The sequence below is a fragment of the Taeniopygia guttata genome, chromosome 1 (assembly GCF_048771995.1).
Source record: "Taeniopygia guttata chromosome 1, bTaeGut7.mat, whole genome shotgun sequence".
Lineage (NCBI taxonomy): Eukaryota > Metazoa > Chordata > Aves > Passeriformes > Estrildidae > Taeniopygia > Taeniopygia guttata.
Window position 1 is genome coordinate 101679592 of NC_133024.1, and position 15867 is coordinate 101695458.

General features: G+C 41.1%; 1 protein-coding gene across 3 annotated transcripts in view; it reads left to right on the plus strand.

Annotated features, from left to right (window-relative positions):
• Nucleotides 1-5139: 5139 nt before the first annotated feature.
• Nucleotides 5140-15867, plus strand: part of PHEX (phosphate regulating endopeptidase X-linked) — a 98629-nt gene continuing 87901 nt past the window's right edge. The window contains exons 1-3 of one of the 3 annotated variants that reach the window (XM_072934592.1): nucleotides 5140-8946; nucleotides 13105-13173; nucleotides 14342-14503. In XM_072934592.1, the coding sequence (XP_072790693.1) occupies nucleotides 8835-8946; nucleotides 13105-13173; nucleotides 14342-14503 (343 nt within the window). In that variant the 5' untranslated portion in view covers nucleotides 5140-8834. The other 2 variants (XM_012569468.5, XM_072934595.1) reach the window with 2 other exon arrangements.

A 15867-nucleotide genomic window follows, 5' to 3' on the forward strand; every position in this document is an offset into this window, starting at 1 on the left:
GTGAGGAAATGGCTTTCCCTTAACACAGTTGATATCCTGGGCTATGGGACCACATTCTGGCTGGCTACAGCACAGCCTGGGATCCTGATCTCTCTGATGCCCCTGGCACATGGGAATTCTCATCAAGGTCTTACCAGTGTTCTGAGCTGCCTTGAACATGGTGGGGACTGTACCCAAATGAGGAGTTAAATCAGGTTTTGGAAGCCAGTAGGAAATTCTTTTTGTGTCTTAGTCCAGATGTAGTCTGGCTGTGAGTGCTTTCTCTCTGTTTTGGGGAGATGGAATATGCTCTTTGGGCTCTTATTTTCTCTTATTAATTGCTGCTTCAAAAGCCATGATACTCCTAGGTTGTTTTTAGAAACTTACTGGCAGCCCGCGGACTTTTACTTAGGTAAAGCAGATGCTGTGAGTATGTTCTGGCCAATCTGAATTCTATTGGTAGTCCAAGTTGCAAGACACTTATCACATCTATCACTTTTTTACGAAAAGCACAGTCATCATGGGAGTTTTACTTTAGTATTGTTTTAAAGTTGGATAATGAATGTCCCATTTCAGTCAACCAGTTCAACCAAGGAAGAGGCTGGCTGTGTTTGCAGCAATTTCAAAGAACTAGCAACAGAAACAGCATTAAATTATTAAAGACCTATGAATTTATCAGTGTCTTTTAGTGGACTAAGTTACTTTCATTTTCTTGGGAAGTGCATATTAAAGAAGTTAAGGAAACTTTCAGAAGAGCGTGATCCTTTCTGCAAGTTGTAGAAAAGGATTTAGCTTTGATCAGCATAATTTTCCTTCCCTTTAGGCAAGCTTGGTCATTACTATTTTTGTCATTGTTATTAACTTTGCTAACAGTACTGCTAATTTCTTTGCAGGGTTATTTACATTCTAAGAGTAGCTAGTTAGAGCTGAGGCCCTTTCATCAGTTTCCCTAATCCAGCTACTTGTTCATAGGTTAGTGAAAATTTATGGAGAGCAATACCATGTAATGATCCAGCTTTTGATCTATAACAAGTAGTTTGATATTACAGAAATCTTTATTTTCTTCTAAAACCTTGTGTTAATAGTAAAGAAGACCAACAAAGCTTTATTTGAAATAGAGATGTTGGAAACTTAAGGGAAGGGCTGTCAGAGACATAGCAATTTGACTCATAAAGATAATTATAGTTGGTGCCTAACTGATTTTTGAGGATTTCTGCAGCTTCAGGAAAGCAAATGTTTGCTCTCGATGATCCCGTCCCATGGGGCCTCTTGCTGTGGTTTCAACCTGATCCAACTCTGGTCTCCCCTTTCCAGAGAACTTGCTGACTAAACACATTTAAACTCTGCTGAGGGGCTGCTGCTCAGCATTATTAGATGCATACATAGTTACTAGAGTTGCACCAAGATGAGGACAAGATGAGAAATATCTAGAAATACCTCCACTGAATTAATACACAAATAATCTCACATTGTCAAGGGGCGTTTAATTTAGGACATATTTAATGTGTGATTTTTCTGGCTTTTAGCTGTGTGCAAAGTGAATTTTAATCTCATTTTGAGATGAAGGAAAAGAATTCAGTGGAATAAAATGCTTTGAAATAAAACTAACTTCAAGTAAGATCCTGAGCTGGTTGTAGTAATGCCCTGGAAGAGCAGGATATGATATTTCAGGTTTGTGGCTGGGGTTTTTTTGTTGTTGGTTTTCTTGGGTATTTTTTGGGTTTTTTTGACAGGCTTTCTTCTGAAAACAGAGGTTATGCAGTTGTGCTTTCCTGTCTCTGTATCCCCTCTCTCCCACCCAGCCTTGATAAGTAATGCTGGACCTTGTCAGCCAACTTCAGTCAAATTTGACAGAGGGAATTTGGGTTCAAAGATATAAATTCTGACAAGTCTTTGCCTGGATGAAAAGGTCTCTTACTTCTTACTACAAGCCCGTGGTTAGGTGCATTTGTTGTGCAGAGAGATGTGACCCAACAGCCCCTGTGTGAGAAGAGCTTTCACCAGAGCTTGTGCCTGACCGGACTGCTGAGCTCTACTGCCTTGGGGTTAAAGCACTTGGAGGAGCTTCTGCTTCACTTTTTTTGGTTTCCTACAGAAGTTAGCACAAGCAGGTCCTGAGTAGCTAGCACTGCCAGAGTGCCTGTTACCTGTTCAGTGGCACCTCTGTGGAGCAATGGCTCTGCTCCTGGCTGCGGCTGCCTCTGAGCTCTGTTGCTGCCAAAGACAGATTTGTGCTGCTGGAGATCCAAGTGGGAGAGGAGGCAGAAACCATTGCTTTTGCAGAGACAGTCATGCTTCTCTGAGAGACAGGAGGTGTCTCTCCTCTTCTTTTAATTTAAAATACCGGTGAATGTGTGTCTCATTGCACACCCGAAAATTCCTCCATGGAACACAAACTCCTTGGTAACCAAGCTTCTTGCTTCCACTCGTATAAATAGACTTTGACAGCTGTCAGCAAACATCTGGACAAAGCAAAATAAGTGGGTAAAGCTCTCGTGGAATGATGCAATATTTTAAGGAAACAACAGATATTTATTTGTGTTCTATCTCCCTGCACCTACAGCTGTGGAAAAGTGACATTTCCTAGCAATTCACTAGAAAAGTGACATTGCCTAGCAATGTCTTTTTCAGTGTCTTTACAGCCTATGTACATAGTTAGATTATATGAAAAAAAAAGTTTGCTCTGAGTTACGCCAGGGTATCTTGTGTATTTCTTAATCCCTAACTAAAATGCCTTTCTACAGCTCATGTTAGCATTCACCCTTGTTTAATCTCTACAGCAGGATGACAGATGGGGAGGATGCCCATGTGATGGCTGAGTGTAAACACTCTCTGGTTGTAGTGCGAATGTGGTCTTTAGGAGAAGTAGTGTTTGGTTTAGCTAGAATTTAATGTGCTTCTTGACAAAAAGTTGCCGGAAGACCTAAAGCAGTTCCTTCTGCTTGAGAACATATGCATTGCTTCATTCAAGTGCTTTTTCAAAAGAAGCAAATAAAAAGCTTGCAAACTTGAGTGGCGTAACTTTAAGCATCCCAGATGTTGGGTTTCATAGTCAGTTGCTGTTTGGGTTACATATAAGCACCTCTTGGTCAGAGAATGCAATGTTTCCTGCAGCAGGGAAAAAAAATTTTTAGGGTAATGAGAATATCTTAGTTTACTTGGAACTGGAAAAAAAAATTATTTGGGGGTATTAAATGTTAGAGAACAAAGTTTTCTGCTTTGCAGGGTGATCTTACAGTTGCAGTTAGTGGAAAAGCTTGCCACCAGCAGTGTTTGGAGCCCTGCAAATTCTGTTGGCTCAGTATTGACTCCTAATTAATTATCCACATTCTCACAGATGCACTGAGGCCTTCTGTGATGTGGCTGGACCAGTGGAAAACAATAGAGTCATTTATTTCCAGCTGTATTTGTCCCATGAATAAAGGACATGAAGTAGTGCCAGAGTGTGGTTTCTGTTGGCTGCTGTACAGAAATTTGGCAGCTTTTGTAGACAAGGGAATGTAATTTATAAAATTCAGCGATCTGATGACAACTGGTCAAGCTGTCTTCAAATGCAACATGTTGGGCTTTTCTTGAGTACGCTTTGTGTGTGTAAAGCCCAGTTCTGGCTACAACAGCTGCATAGTCCAAAAAAACAGTTCAAGGCCCAGGGTGAAACCCTTGAAATGGGATGGAATACAGCCTTTACTCTGACCCACACTAATTAATCTCTTTCAATGAAGCCAGCACATACCTCTGTTTCTATGAGAATCACAAGGTTGGAAGAGACCTTCAAGATCATCGAGTCTAACCCGTTCCCTGACACCTCAACTAAACCATGACACCAAGTGCCACATGCAGTCTTTTTTTTTAAACACATCCAGGGATGGTGACTCCACCACCTGCCAGGGCAGACCAGTACTTAATCACTCTTTCTGTGAAAAACTTTTTCCTAATATCCAACCTATATTTCCCTTGATGCAGCTTAAGTCTGGGACCTCTTTTTCTTTCAGTTGCTGCCTGGAGAAAGAGAGCAACAACACCTGACTGCAACCACCCTTCAGGAAGTTGTAGAGAGTGTTAAGGCCACCCCTGAGTCTCCTTTTCTCCAGGCTAAACACCCCCAGCTCCCTCAGTCGTTCCTCACAGGGCTTGTGTTCCCTTGTTGCCTCCTCTGGATGCTCTCAAGCATCCCAACATCCTTCCCAAACTGAGGGGCCCAGAACTGGACATGGCACTCAAGGTGTGGCCTCACCAGTGCCTAGTACAGGAGAAGAATGACCTCCCTGCTCCTGCTGGCCACACCATTCCTGATCCAGGCCAGGAGCCATTGGCCTTCTTGGCCACCAGGGCACACTGCTGGCTCATGTCCAGCCGGCTGTCAACCAGTACCCCCAGGTCCCTTTCCTCCTGGGCAGTGTCCAGCCACACCGTCCCTAGCCTGTAACATTGCAGGGGGTTACTGTGGCCAAAATGCAGGACTTGGCACTTGGACTAATTAAACTTCATCTTGTTAGACTCTGCTCATCCCTCCAACTGTTCCAGGTCTCTCTGCGGAACCCTCCTACCTTTCAACAGATTGACACATGCTCTCATCTTAGTGTCATCTGCAAATTTACTACTGGACGACTCAATCCCCTCACTCATGTGAATGGCTTCCATGAGGAAGCCACTCAAGTTGTATCTGGTGTCTTTGCTTCCATCAGTGTGATGGTGGCTGTATTTTCCTTTTACCATGGGCAAAAAATGCTCAATAGTACATCACCAAAGCTGTGACGCTGTGATTGTGGACTACTTCTGTTAAGCTGTACTTGCACTAATGTGCATTAGACACCTCCCAGGTAGGGGAAGTTTTTAATGTGCACCATGAGAACAGTGTCCTCTGAGGCAATGTAACTCCTGTGTTGGTGTAACCTATTGTGTTTTACCTGTCTTACATTGGGGTTTACATCTAGACCTGAGCTGGAATTTTTTCTCTTTGTATAAAAAGTATCAGTGATTCTTTTAATATGTTTTGAAGTGATCTAAATGCTAGAAAGATGAACTATTTTACAGTACTTAGGCTCATTGCCCGCAAGTTCTTTGAGCAAGCTTGGGCTGAACATGTGCTGACATCAGACTGTTTTGCTGTTCCAGACATTCACCAACACCTATGCAACTGGTTTTGACCATTCAGGCCAAGCTCTATGAGGAGAAGCTGACATGGTCCTATTGATTTTAGCTCGGATAAGTGCTCTTGTCTGACTCTGACATAATGGCTAGAAGCAGGAATTGTGTCTGCCTGTGGAAGAGCAGGATAACACACACTTGTGTGTGTTTGTGAGTGTACGTTTATGTGCATACACAAACACACATATAGTCACAGACAGGCCTTTCCTAGAGGCTGAGACTCTTGATGTGGTTCAGCCCAGAGCATGTTCCAGAGGGTTTGCCAGCTCTGGCATATGACCATGGATAAAACTGTTCGTGCATTGTCCTGGATTTGTTAAAAGTGCCAGAGTGATCCTATTGTTTGAGTGGGATCTTGATGAGATGGAATTCTGAGTGGATGAAGTGTGGTTTGAAGCATGTAGCATTTAGTTATTACTTTTTTGCTCCCTGTGTCTGTTCAATATTTTATGAATGTTTGGCAGAGTCTTTGCACAGCCTCATTAAGTGCCTTATTGGGCTGCAATGGCCAGGAGTGCTGTTAGCAGTTCCAGCAGGAGGTGTGGCCATGTGTCCTGTACCTGCCAAGGAGCTGCTGGACTTGGGAAGAGCAAGGCAACCAAATCCTAGAACTCTCATCAAAAATGCGAATTAAATTCTGCAGGCTTCTGTCACAGATCATCAGTATCAGGAACTTACTTACATGTGCTCTGTGCACCTTTTCAAACACTGCCAGAAGTGGACCTCTGCAGCTGTTGCCTGCAGCTGTTTATGGTTTAGCTGTAATTTTATAGTTCTGTACATGCTGGAGAAACCAAGATGGGTTATTGACTGCAGGCAGGCTCTACAGCCAGAGGAGAGGACACTTTATGCCACAGTGTAAATAAGCCCACAAACCCAAACATGGAAAAGTCATTCTGTTGCTGACAGCTGATTTGTGATTTTTCTTGCCACAATGATTAGGTGCTGCTTGGAGCTGATTTGCCAGAGGACTCCTGTAGTTGGATCTTGCTGGACTTTTTTGGGGTAGCTCCATGTTCCCATACTCCTCAACTTCCTGTGTTTGGGAGAGGAGAATGAATGTCCAGCTTCACCCTGCTCCTTCCCTGTCTTTCCTTTCCTTCTTCCCCTGACACAGATTTCCAAAGAGAAATAACTGGTTGCTGCTTTGTCTGTTGAAAACTCTTCTTAGTTTCTGACTTGATGTTGTCCTAGAAAGAGATCAATTGTGACGATGCGGAGTGATGCAGAGTCCCCCGGCAGTGCAAAGGAACCCTGCTTTATTGCAAAAACCAGGCCTTTCTAAGCAGTTAACTGGTTATCAGTTTACCTAGTTTTAAGGCACAACAAGCCCACGTCAACCAACCACCAGCAGCGTGGTGTGGCCATGTGGCAGTCACGCAGCACAGCTCTCATGTCGCTTCACATCTCTCTACCCCTATTCCAGCTGCGTCACTCTCCCATTGTTCCCTTCTACTTAGCCTAAGTAGCAGACCTGAGCCATTGTTTTACAAGGGTAACAAGGCCCTTATTTTGTAAGACTTCACCTTATTTTATAAGACTTCATGATTGTGCAACAATCGATGAAAGCAAAATCCTGCTAGTGAAACCTGATAGAGCATGATGTTCAGTACATACAAGTACTGCTCAAGGGGGAAGCATCTGAAATTTAGAAATTATGGGGGGATTAAGTAAGCATATGATAATTCAGTGTTGGTTGTGGGGACATAAAGGTCTAATAGCTCAGCATTTGTAGTGTTGGGGTTCAGTAGAAAAACCATTAGGTAACCAACAGCAAATACTTGTCAAAGGGTCCTTCTGAGGTCTGCTCAGTGTTTGGATCATGGATACAATGGTTTAAGTGTTGAGATCACACAATGTCCTTGTGTTTTCTGTCAATACCCTGCCCTTTTGGCAGCCCCTTTGAGATCATAGTGATTTCTGATATGAGGACTCAATTGCACCAACGTCACACAAATACATTCCCAAACCTGTGCTGGTAACAGTCTTGTGTGAGTATTTCTTATAACCAGGTATCTGCTCACACCCATGGAGTCCTTCACACATGAGTGGGAATTTTTATAGTGGGAGGCATGTGGCCCTCCTGTTTCTGCAGCATTTCCCGCTACTGCCTCAGCTGATGGGTGTCAAAATCATGGGTTATATGTGGGACAATAGGCACATGAAAAGGAGAAAATGTTTTTTTATCTGTTCTGGACCAAGCAGAGATGGGAATGCCCTCTTGGAGCTTTCTGGTGAAGAGGGACAGGAATAAGAACTGAGGGGATTTTGTTTGCAGGACCCCAACAAGGCAGTAGAGGGGGATGAGAAGTGAGAATTTCAAGACCTTCAAACGCTAAGTCTTCTTCTAGATAGACTAGGCTTTCCCTTTATGTCCATGTGACACCAGGACAACTTGTGTGCAGGTGCTCACATGGAAAAAGTTTTCAGTCTCCAAGCTGGTAACTGCCATCACGCACATTTTGTGACACATGCATGTCTTCTCTGTCTGCTTGTGCAACTGTTTATCAGGATGGTTGGGGGCTGAGATAAGGACTTTTAAGTCCCCATGAAAGTAAGTAACTCAGTAACATAAACTGTTGTTGATAGCATGGGCATGGTGCTGCCTCTCCCTGCATCCTTATGTTTTGTATGTAAGTCCAGCCCTTGAGAAAGCAAGAGCTCCTCAGGGAGCCCTTCTCAGAGGGCTGATTGTCACATTCAGCTCAGAGAATTCACCCTGAAATGGCTATTTTTTTACTTGATGAATGGAGAAAGTTTGCTTCATGGAGAGAGGACTATCAAGTCTACTCCACTGAGAAAACCACATAAATAAGATTTTATTTTTAATCCCTCACCATCTTAAAGTACCAAGTTGATACTTTTCCACTAAACTCATAGTAGTACTTGACTTGGAAGCATAGAATCATCTCTTAAAATGTGTTGTGTACCCGCAAGGACTGAAATATCTTGCCTAGAAAAAAACAGATATAGCTTTTAGAGAAGGACTTTTCTGTAGGTTGGCTGATTATTGCTTTGTGCTGCTTGACTGTGATTTTTGGCACACAGTGTCACATACCAAATTCCCGAAATAAAATGCTACATGATATTCTAAGAGTTCTTAGGAAGCTTTAAAAAGGGATTCGTCTGCTGAGTGGGTACCTCTTCTAAAGCCAAATGATGCAGCAGCAATGGTTTAAAAGGAGAAAACTTTAGTCAGCAGATAATTAGTCTTTTTAAATAAGTGCAAAGAAGAAGAAAAAAAAAAAAACCTTCCATCAGACTTGTGTTTGTAGAAGTTGTCAGCAATCCTGCTTTGATTGGAGAGGGTGTGCAGCTCTTTGAATAGTTAAAACATCTGTTCGGGGACGTTGTGAAATGCTCGTGTTCACAACCCCTGATAAGGGGAACTGCTGAGCGCTTGGCTCTTAGAGGCTCTACAGGCAGCAGGGGCTGCACAAACTGTGGCCACTGCTTGCCTTTCCTCCTCCTGGGCAGAGCAAAACATAGGAGACAGCTACTATTTTACATGTGATTTTGCTTTGAGAGGGAGAGAGCAGGAAGTGCCTAGGAATGGTTCATGACCGAAACCAGGAGTTTTAAATAGGAGAGAAGAGGAGGAGGAGGAGAGCTCATGGGCACAGTTTGTGAACAGTTGAAACACTGACACAACAGCAGCCGGGGAAAACCAGACTTCTGAGAGAGCAAGCACCTCCTGGGCTATCCTGATGGAAGGAGAGACAGTCCCTGAGGCCAGGGGAGCAGCCAGCAAAGCCACTCGGATTGCCCTCGGTGTCTTTGTGAGTGGCACGGTTGTGCTTGGCACCGCGCTTTTCTTGGGTAAGTAAAGCGTCGACACTAACCTGAGCACAGCCTCCCCAGCCTGCCTGCTGGGCGCCGCTGTTTGTGCCTCATGACGTCTTTTGGTGAAAATCTAAGTCTCTTTTTCTTTCCTCCCTTTTTATATTTATCCTGAAAGGGATTTGTGTCAGTAAAGGGAATGCTAGAGATGGGAGATGCAATGGGAACTCATGTAACGTTTTGAATGCTGAATTTAAATTTGGATACTCAGTTGAATGTGTTCTGACCAGACTCAGGTTCTTTCACAGGACAGAGAGAAGCAGGTGAGATTATGCTGATTATGGATTCAGTGGTTGTGACCGATGTGGAGTAATATTCTCTGTTTCCTGAAAATGAAACCGTGTACTGCACATATTTTATGGAATCTTTTTGGGTTTTCCTTCATTTGGTTTTCATTTAGGGCTTGACTAAAACCCCTGTAGAAAGCTTCAATTATGCATATGTGTGCACGTTTTTTAGATCTTTCTGTTCTTCTATGATGAATTGCGAAGTTGCCTTTACAAAAGTCACAAAGAATGCATCTAGGGTGAAATTGAAATATTTTTGTTAGATATATAAACTGTAACTAGATGCAACAGAGAAGGAAATAGTTTTTTCCCTCTTCCAGATTTGGAATTACCTCTAGAGTGGTTTTGTTAGCATAACACTTGAAAGCATATGCCTACACTTCTGAAATTATGAGTAGAAGTATAAATATGTCCAGAAACTCCAACCAAAGAGGAAGCTTTGTTGTATCCTGTAAGAACTTTGCAGAGTTGGATCCTCTTTTGGAACAATTCTTCGCAAGTTTTTGTTTCTTTAGACCAACACAGATTTCTCTGGATTGGTGGAAACCTTGCCTCTAAGCATATCTTTTGCTTTCCTCCAATCCTTTATGATCTTGTGACTTTGTTTGAAAGGTCTGCTTTGTTTATAGTCACATAACAATGTTAGGTTTTCTATAGAATATTTAAAGCACCAGGATCACTCTTGGTTAGAGCTTTTCTGCTCTGGAGCAATTTCTGTAATATTTGCAGGAAAATAACTTCTGTGTTAGTGATCCTATTCAAGCCAACTTTTTATAACCATGAGTGAGTTTGAATCTTCAAATCTCTACATAAAAGAAAAAGTTTTTCACTTAAAGAATGCAGTACAAACACAAGGGAGTAATAGTGGAGAGACCTTATTTCTTCTTGCCTGCACTAGATTTGTTTGTTTGTTGCTTAGAGCTATAAAAGTAATTGACATTTATCACCACAGCTTCCCAGAGATAGAACTGCTTTATCCATAGGCCAGGTGTAAAAATTCAAGCAAATATATTAATTCTTGCAGACAGTTTTCCAAGTGCGCCTGTGGCATGTTTTTTAGGCAGGGACTCAATATTGAAGTTTTCATTGGCATAACTGCTAAGAAAATAAAAATGCTGTCCTTGGATAAACCAAAATGCTTTTAGGATTTCTTTGGAAATGGTCTGAAATTTTCAAGCTAAAGAACCAAGGAAAAAAAGGTTAAATTGTTTTGGTTTAACATTTTTTCAATTAGATGTTTCCGTGCTTCATTGTGACATGGTTTTGTTTGTAAGTTTGAGCTATTTTTTTTTTTTTAGTTTTATTTAACTGTAGAAATGGACATAATTTTTTTCTGTCCATATGAAACATTTAAGGCACCTCAAGATGTCATTTTTTCTTCAGTTTTCATTTTGTCTGCAAAACTTGTTGTTTCTGGTACACCTGAAATCAAATTTCCAGCCTGAGGAGTGAAATGTAGCTTTCTCCTGCTTTTTTCTTCTCATAGTTCCTACAAGTCTAAGGAGGATGTGGGTGAATCAGATATTGTTATTTACTGTTCCTTGCTCGTGCTGGCTGTGAGCTCACTGTGACTTCAGCGGGGAGCATTGCTGGGGTCCTGCCTGTGACACTCTGGTAGGAGTGGGGGCTGTGACAGGACAGGAGCCACCTCCTCCTTGGAGGAGGCAGATTTGTCTCCAGTGCCCTTGGGTGAGAAGTCAGGCAGCTTTGAATCTCAATTTGAGAGCCTCTTCTCCAGACTTGGTAGTCTTTAGGCTTCGCACATTGCAGGAACATTCACATTATTTGCATCTGTATATTTGTATGCCTTTTCCTTTATACTTTTTTTTTTTTAAGCTCAGTTGTGGTGTGTATTTGCTTAAGAATCTGGAAACAGGCTTATCAAGTAGGAAGCTAGGACACTGAGGGTTATAACCATGACTCTAAGTAATAATGTCATGAATAGTTATCTTAACAATAAAAAGGCAAGAGAGCAAAACTGTGCAAAGTTTTTTCTGTCAAAATTAGCTGTTAATTAAAATGTAAATGTTACTGCCAAAAATTTATTCTAACTATAAAATTGTGTATATATATATACAATATCATAATAAAAATGATAAAATGTTTCCCAGTTGAAATGGTATTTTGTGTTTGTTTATAAGTATCAAAAGCACAAGGGCTGCTTCAGATTAAGCATGAAATGATGTCTGTCCTTTTCCTTCCTTTCTCTGCTTTGTTAAGAAAAAAAGTCTAGCAAACATTCAAGACCTGGATGGATTCTAAAGGGCTAAATTATAATAATGTATAAAGGTGAGCTGGGAGGAGTACAGCACTTAATTAAAAGGGTCATCATCCATTATTTGTAGTTCATCTTTTTAGTAGCTCAAAATCATATTCTGGAGACCTCCACTTCTCTATTTTCTCCTGTTCTTCAATATTCCAATTACAACCTTAGTATGTCTCAAAATCTTGTGTATTTCTTGGCTAATTTACAAAGCTGTTTGAGGTGTTGTGTTTCACTAAACCAATGCAAGCTGTGGAAAAGCTGTCCAGAAATAGTTTTACATTCCCATTTTTTGAGAAACGTGGATTGAAATCCAGCTATTTCTGTCATTAATTGCCATTAGAACTGTGAGACTGGAAGAGAAGAAACAGCTTAATATTCAACTCTAGCTGTAGGACTTTTTGTAAAAAAAATTTCCTGGGCTGAAATGATATTTCATATTTTTCTATCACTTTGAAACAAGATATAAGTACAGCAGAAATTGCTTTAGAACTATCAGCACTGTTAAAGCTAAGGTACCATAATATATTCCATTGTTGGGTTTTTTTGTTCAGTGTTATTTGCTTTTTTTTATTTTTGCCATGGACTATTATTAAGATAATGGATATAATGAGACATTTCTTTATGCCTACTGAGCACATCTAATGAGAACTATTTCACCTATCCCATGGGATTCTCCCTTCCTAATCCCAAGTATCAATTATCTCCATATTTGCTGCCTGAGAGCAGTGTCTGAAATTAGCAATTCCTGTGCTTAAATTTCAGTGGCAGTTGTAACACATGTTTTTAAAAGATGAGCAAAATTAACTGACATTTTCATAGTTCTTCTCAGCAAGGCTTTTGGAAGCAAATGCAATCACAATACTTTTGGGAGACAATTCAGACAGAAACTGGGTTGTGCCTTATAAAGCACAGCTATCCTTGTGCCCATTGCAATCTCCTTTGTTCCAGGCTGGAATTAAGAGACGCTGGGAAGGTCCTGTTGGTGCTGGGTTGTGCTGGGCAGTGCTGCTGCAGGGCAGTGTGGGCCCTGCAGCTCAGGGGAGATGTGGAAACCCTGCAGAGGGTGGGGAGACTGTTCCCTGTTTAATTTCCAACCATGGAAAGCGCACCCTGGTCCTGTGGAAAGTCCCTGCCCAGGGCAGAGCATTGGAATCAGAGGATGTCTAAGGTCCCTTCTAACCCATTCTATCCTCCTGTGTTTCCAGGCTCTGAAGGATGATAATGCTGAATTGTTTGTATGGTGTGGTGCTCGCTGTCAGTAGGGCTGAAGTGATGCTGCTCCGGGCACTGTGCAGAGGCAGCCCTTGCTCTGTGCTGCCTGTGAGCACAGAGGGGGAAGGAGAAAGCGGGACTAGGAGGGGGGAATTATTTGTACAAGCTGCAGTATTTACATAATATACATTCTAAATATTTACTTAATATACATTCTAAGTGCTCTAAATCTAATGCTCTAAGTCCTTTCTAAGTCAGAGAAGCGCTGGGACCAGAGGCTGCACTGATATTGGAATGTTCAAGTACACAACATTTGGCTGCAGCTGTCAAAATTCATTGCAAATTATCTCATTATGGTTTTCCATTTTGCAGTTAGCCAAGGTCTTATAAAGTTTCATCCGAAGCAACAGTACTGTTTGACTGCAGAATGCATTGAAGCTGGTAAGCAGCAATTTTATCATCTCAATTATATCATGATTATAGTATGTTAATGAGATATTTATACCATTTAATTTTTCCCATTATACATTTTACTCAGAAAGCTTAATTAATGAGGGAGAAAGAACAACAACACCAAACTTTTTAAAAAGTCGCTGTTAAAGTTGCTTCTGTTTTGTTTATTTTGTACAATTAAAATTTGGGGTTTAATTTGGTCTAATACTAGTCAAACTAGGTTGACTCAAAGTTTCCCATAGGGATTATTTTTCCTTTTTTTTTTTTTAGTAGGAAAAAAAATGTTGAGTGACTAGACCTTCAGGTATATTTTGTTGCTTCCTTTCCAGTCATCAGAAAATTAGCAAGTGTATTGTTAAGCACAGAGATGATTTTGTACCAGATCTGGCACACACTTTATATGATTTTATTACAAGAGGGTAGATTCAGACTAGTTATGTGGAAGAAAATTTTTATGGTGGGGGTGGTGAAACACTGGCACAAGTCACTCAGTAAAGTTGTGGATCCTCCATTCTGGAGGTATTCAAGGTCAGGCTGGATGGGACTCAGAGAAACTTGGTCTAGTTGACAATGTCCCTGCTTATTGCAGAAGGTCAGAATAGGTGACCTTTAAGAGTTCCTTCCAAGCCAAACTATTCTATGATTTTATGATTAGGTACTGCAAAGCTACTGAGTCTTGTGCCTGTCAGACTGATCTCTCTCTTACCACCTCTCTTTCACTGACAATAGCAACTGGTAAGGAAACAGTCACAAAATAGAGCTGAAAATACAATAATCTTTTCCAGTGTATGGTAGATCAGAATTTGATGTATTTGCTTGTGCAGTATTCAACTAGAGGGAAACACTGCATAGTTACTGAAATGCTAATCACAATCAACTTAATATGTACCACTACTAATTCCTCAGGCAATTAATTCTGTCATGGCAACAATGGAGAGCCTGTCTTCAGGTGTCTGGCTCCAGCAGCTCATGTTCACGTAGTGCTAAGTTCAGTCACCATTGCTATATGGCACTCAAGAAGATTCATTGCAGATATTTTGTCTTTTTTGTTTGTTTGTTTGTTTCTCGTTAATCATGATTTCTGGACTGTAGCCTTGTGTAATTCTCTATTTAGGAAAAAGTGTTCCACAAAATCTATGTGGTGTCTTTTTTACAGCTGCTGGCATCCTGAGCAAGATAAATCAATCTGTAGATCCATGTGAGAACTTTTATAGATTTGCATGCGATGGCTGGATATATAATAACCCCATTCCTGAAGATATGTCCAACTATGGTGTTTATCCCTGGCTGCGACACAATGTGGACCTCAAACTAAAGGGTAAGTAGGGAATTTCTAGAAGTATTTGGTTGGCTTGTCACTGTAGCCTGTTAATTGGCTGGGTTTGAGATGACCAAAAAATCTCCACACTTCTTGTCACTGGATAACATCCAACAGCCTGACTTGATGTTCTCTTTTAAGTATATTTTTCTCTTTTTAATTAAAAATTGAGATTTTCATTGAGAGATAAGGAATTTAACATAAACAGAATTCGGGACAAAGAATAGGACTGCTGGGAATTCTGGAAATTTTACCAGTTATGGAGGGATGAAATTATAGCAAAAGGAAAAGACAAGGGGATTTAACTCTTTCTCCCTTGCAGTAGATGGTTAGATCAGACTCCAGAAACTCAGCAAAAGCATGTAAGAATGTCCCAAAATCAATCATCAGTCTAGGGCACCAAGCTGTCTCTAACAGTGGCCAACAGCAGGAAAGAATATAATAAGGCCAAACCAGAATGATGTTTTCCAGTACACTCACCTCGCCCTTGGCAGAGGCAATTCTCAGGCTTGCGGAGATGGAGGTTGTTTGGGTGTTGGGTTTCCTTCCCACTGCCATTCAGGCTGCCACTGAAGTACCTGAGCTATCATCAGTGAAACAGAAAGTTGCTTAAGAATGTGTTTCTGGAGGAAAAAATAGCCCCAGGGTGGAAATGTGTAGGAAAAAAGGTATTTTAGTCTGCATGTGACTTGACTTTGGGCTACTCTGCAGCGTGGCTGCCTCGCCAGGAAGCCCTGCAGACCAGCTGGGGAGAAAGGGTGATGATTATTGTTAGGCAGGAAAATCTTGCCAGATTCTTACCATCTTGGCTAGAAATGAGTCATTCAAAAAAAGGGAGACATGCAAGATTTAATATTGTTGGTAGTGTGCTTGAGCTTTGCCCATCTTGAGTAATCAACCTAAGAGCCTGGCTTGAGCTCACCACAGAGCACAGGTCAGTTTTAGAATTTAATGCTTAAATAACAGCACTTATTTTTCTTTGGATTTTCTGTAGGCACCAAAGCCCTTCTCCAATTGCTTTCTTCAGTCCTATTGTATCCAATTTTCACATCATTAAGTATTTTAAAAGCTGTATTTGGGTTCAGAATATGAGTTTTGGTTTTCAGCATAGTACATGATTTCAAGATTTCTCTTTAAAGTCTGCTGAAGATGTCACAAGGAAAGGAAAAAAAGTATTGCCAGAGCCTGTTGTAAGTTATGCTTTGCATTCTAATTGTTCTGCTGTCAGAATTGGTCTGTATTAGATAACTGCATGTCCTGCACGAACCATAGCCACAAAGAAGCCAGTCTTAATTGACTATAGAGTAGCAAGATGTCACTGTCATCCTTAATTTTGTCTTTTTACAGGTCCTAATCAAGGACAT